The sequence below is a fragment of the Herpailurus yagouaroundi genome, unplaced genomic scaffold, assembly GCF_014898765.1.
Source record: "Herpailurus yagouaroundi ecotype Mexico unplaced genomic scaffold, PumYag 162, whole genome shotgun sequence".
NCBI lineage: Eukaryota > Metazoa > Chordata > Mammalia > Carnivora > Felidae > Herpailurus > Herpailurus yagouaroundi.
Window position 1 is genome coordinate 61160554 of NW_024412403.1, and position 4021 is coordinate 61164574.

A 4021-nucleotide genomic window follows, 5' to 3' on the forward strand; every position below is an offset into this window, starting at 1 on the left:
GAGCCCGACGCGGGGCTCGAACTCGCGGACTGCGAGATCGTGACCTGGCTGAAGTCTGACGCTTAACCGACTGCGCCACCCAGGCGCCCCCAACCTCTTTTTTTTTTTTTTTCCTTCCCCTCCTCCATGGGTTTCTGTTAAGTTTCTCAGGATCCACATAAGAGTGAAAACACTCAATAGCTTTTGACTATTAATTATAACTTCAGGCCCTTATTTGAAGGAACAAGACTTTGCCATGCAATTCACCTTTTCGCACCCTGGGGCAGAGTATGTATTGTGTGAAAGAGGTTGAGGAGGGACTTTGTGAGGAGTGACTAATGCCCGGAAGCCGTTTCACGACAGGCACAGGAGTTTGAGGTTGGGAGGTGGGTACTGGGAGGTAGGTAAGTACAGGGGGCTTATCTTGATGCTAGTAAAAGACTGGTCTGCGCGCTAACAAATTAACATTACATTCTCACTAGTTAGCCAAAGGCGACTGCCGCCAGAGGGCGCAAGGCGCGCCGGCAGGATCCCAGGTAGCCCTCCGAGGTCGCGGTGGGGGCGTGCGTGGCCCAGAGTCCTGAGCGCGCGCCGGGGGTGGTCGCGGGGCACGAGCCGGTCCGCCCCCTCCCCACGCGGGGCGCGCGTGCGCCGTTCCGCTGCGGCCCAAGGAGCCGCGATGGAGGGCGCTCTGACTGTTCGCCAGGTAAGCGGCTCTTCGCTGGGGCGGCTTCCCAAGCGGTGGCTGCACCCGGCAGTTTTCTTCACGATAGTTGTTTGAACCTTCTCAGATTATGATAATTAATTCCTCCCTTCCGTTTTCTCCGTGCTCTTTGGAGTAATTTGGAAAGTTGTTACCAAGGAAACGGTTTCGTGTGCTTCCTGCGAGCCTTCCCCTCGGGGCGATGGTGGAAAGTCGGCTTCTCTGTGGGCGTGGAGAGCAGGAATTTGGTCCCGAAATGTCCTAGTCCAGATGTCTCAGCCTCAGGCCCCACCGACTCACGTTCCGTTGTCGTGATTCTGACCCGACATCACGTTGATCCAGTCTCACCCGCCTCCCTAAACTATCAGCTCTTGAATGAAGGGCTCAGGACTCTAGCGTAAATAACTGTGCTGTCAACCAAGCTTTTGGTTCCAACTAGTTTTGTTCTTGGCTCACTGTCTTATTTGATAAACGGAAGATCTTGCTGATTAACCTTCAGGGTGAAAGCCTACTTTTGTTCCAGGGCTACCTGCATTTATGAACACTCCGCTCATTTCTTTTACGTTGGTTGGGTGTATATATTTTAGAGAATTGCAGTCAGTGCGATACCTTTTATTTGACTAGCGTTTTACAGGTTACAAAATGGTAGACATTCGAATAATTGTTGAATGAACAAGTGAATGTACGATTTCAACTGAGCCTCAGAAACATTACTTATGAAATAGTCATGATACATATTAATGAACCCAATCAGTTATTTTATTCTCTGTCCCTGGCACTGGTGTTGGGATAAGATGGTGAGCAACAGACACATGATTCCTGTTCTCAATGAGTTTATAGTTTAGACTACCGAGAGTTATTACCCCTACTGTAGAGTGGAGAAAACAGATTTAGAGAAATTGACTGGCAAAGACCACACAACTAATAAGTTAGAGAGATAGGATTCTGTTGTAGCCACTCTACAAAGTCAGAATGAACCCCTACCCTTTCAATTTGATTTGGATGTAGAATTATGCCACACATGCACCATGAATATATGAGAAGGCTTATTACTTATATATACAATGGCTTATTAAATACGTAATGAAAAAGTAGAAGTAGGTCAGGCTTCTCAAGCAGATCCTAAATGATTTAAAAGACAAGGAAAGGAAGTTTAATCCAGGTTTTTACCCTGGTGGGGTCCGGGTAAGGGTTCCTGTGTGTGGACTGGGGCTTGCTTGGTTTGACTCTCTCACCCACACCAAAGGTGAGAGCACCCAGACTTTCTCACCCACTTGCCCATATGGGGGAAAGAAGAGGAAAAAGGATGGGTGAGGCTTAAAATCTGTCAGCAGGCAACCATTAAAAAATTGAATGAGACTCCTTATCACAGTTCACCCAGATGTTGGGTTAATGACTGAAATGTACCATTTTTCATTTAGTTGAATTTGAATTAGTGTAGGTAAGCCATCATGGCTGTCTACTAGGTCTCCAGTCTGTGCCCAGTAAAGAAAATGAAAGTTCCCTGGAATGCCTTGTTCAAGAGCACAACAGTGTGTTTGAGAAATAAAATGAGTGCCTTGGTCTCTATTAGTAATCTTCTGGAACTCTAACAGGCATAAGGAGTATCTTGGTGAGGCCTTTTATTATGGGTTTAGTATATGTAGAGACACCAGTGATCTTTTTTTGAAAAAAAATTTATTTATTTATTTATTTATTTAGAGAAAGAACGTACACGTGAGCAGGGGAGGGGCAGAGAGAGAGGGAGAGAATCCCAAGCAGCTTCTATGCTGTCAGTGCAGAACCCAGTTTTGGGCTCCATCTCACAAACTGTGAGATCATGACCTGAATAGAAATCAAGAGTTGGACCCTTAACTGACTGAGCCACCCAGGTGCCCCAAGACATGGTGATCTTGATTTGTATTATGAGTATCTGTGAAACAAGAGATTTCTAGAGTGCTTTATCCCAACGGGTGCAGCTCTGAGGCAGTGCCCCAAGAGTCTGTAAAAATGTGCAGATGGAGCCAACTGTTGGCCAGAGCATCCAGTGTTAAGATGACTATGGGAAGTTCAGCCAGTTGTGCTGACCCTTGGGTCCTTACCTTTATCAGGGACATCTTGGTTAAGGGATGAAAAGCAGTAGATATCCAGAGAGCTCCATCATGTGTAATGGTGGTGATGCTGTTCACTGACAGTAGGTTTGTCTGTCAAACTTTAAATGGGAATTTAGAGTGTACAGACTCCAACTGCTGTTCACTCATTTGAACCCAAGTCACTCTTCAGGTTAACAAGGGGTTCAGAAGAGTGATGGCCTTTTCTAGCACCATGACATCTGACAAAAGAATGAGGACAGGGGAGGGCATGCCCTCTTGCGGGTAAGATATGCCAGGGGGCTCAGATTTGGTTTTATCCCATAGCAAGGAGGCCTTGGTAGTTGTGCTGAGCTTGCAAGGTGTTGCTTCTAAGACCTAAGAAGGTCTGAGAATGGAGGGTCACAGGCTCAGGGTTTGTAGAGCCTCTATTTCCAGAAGAGTCCAGTATGCTGTCAGTGACTGCTGCTCTAATGGTGTGTAACGTGGGGCCTGGGAGATAGTTTCTTGCATTAGAAGCCTGTAGACAACTTCTAGACACCATGGGTGGTTGAGAGACTCCAAGAGTCATGGAAAGAAGCTGCTAAAGTCTCTGTAATGAAGAGTTCTGTGTGTGTGTGTGTGTGTGTGTGTGTGTGTGTGTGTGTTTGGGGGAGAGGGGAATAGTACTAATGGAAGTGTCTCTTATGATTTTGACAAATATTAGAGTCTTTTTGGGAAGGATCCTCATTCAGCATGACTGATTTGCAAGTAATAGTGTAAACAGACTTAAGTAAAATTTGTAAATGAGGAATATATTGCTCTAGATGCCCAAAATGCCTAATAAATGTTGGGCTTATTTTAGTGTTATGGGTGCTAAGATGGTCAATAGTAATTTCTTGACATTGTCAGGGATGGAGTGACCCTTGGTGTACCAAATGGTTTTCAGGAATTTAAGGTGGCAGGCCTTAATGCTGTGTTTGGGGTAATGGCCCATCCCCTTTTCGTGAGCTCTTTTGTGCATATTTGAATGGGTATGTCAAAAGAATGTCTTCAGAGGAGGATGTAAGCAATGTAATGTCATACCTATGCTCCTGGAGCAAAATAATTACAATTACAATATTGCCTGTAAAAGTTGCATGTAAGGGCAAGCCTTTGAGGTATGCTGTGCCTAGCTATGTAAAGGTATATTGTGTCCCACTAGAGATGAAGGCAAAATGTGACTGAGAGCTTGTTGAAAGAGACACTGAACAGAATATTAGCCAAATTTATTATAGCATATATATATGTT

At 45.3% G+C, this 4021-nt stretch overlaps 1 protein-coding gene across 1 annotated transcript in view; it reads left to right on the forward strand.

Moving 5' to 3' along the window:
• The first annotated feature begins 585 nt into the window (after positions 1-585).
• The window catches only part of GRAMD1C (GRAM domain containing 1C), a 117291-nt gene continuing 113855 nt past the window's right edge, over positions 586-4021 (forward strand). Inside the window, exon 1 of the mRNA XM_040484546.1 lies at positions 586-685. Within this exon, the coding sequence (XP_040340480.1) occupies positions 659-685 (27 nt within the window). The 5' untranslated portion in view covers positions 586-658. The remainder of the gene's footprint in view (positions 686-4021) is intronic.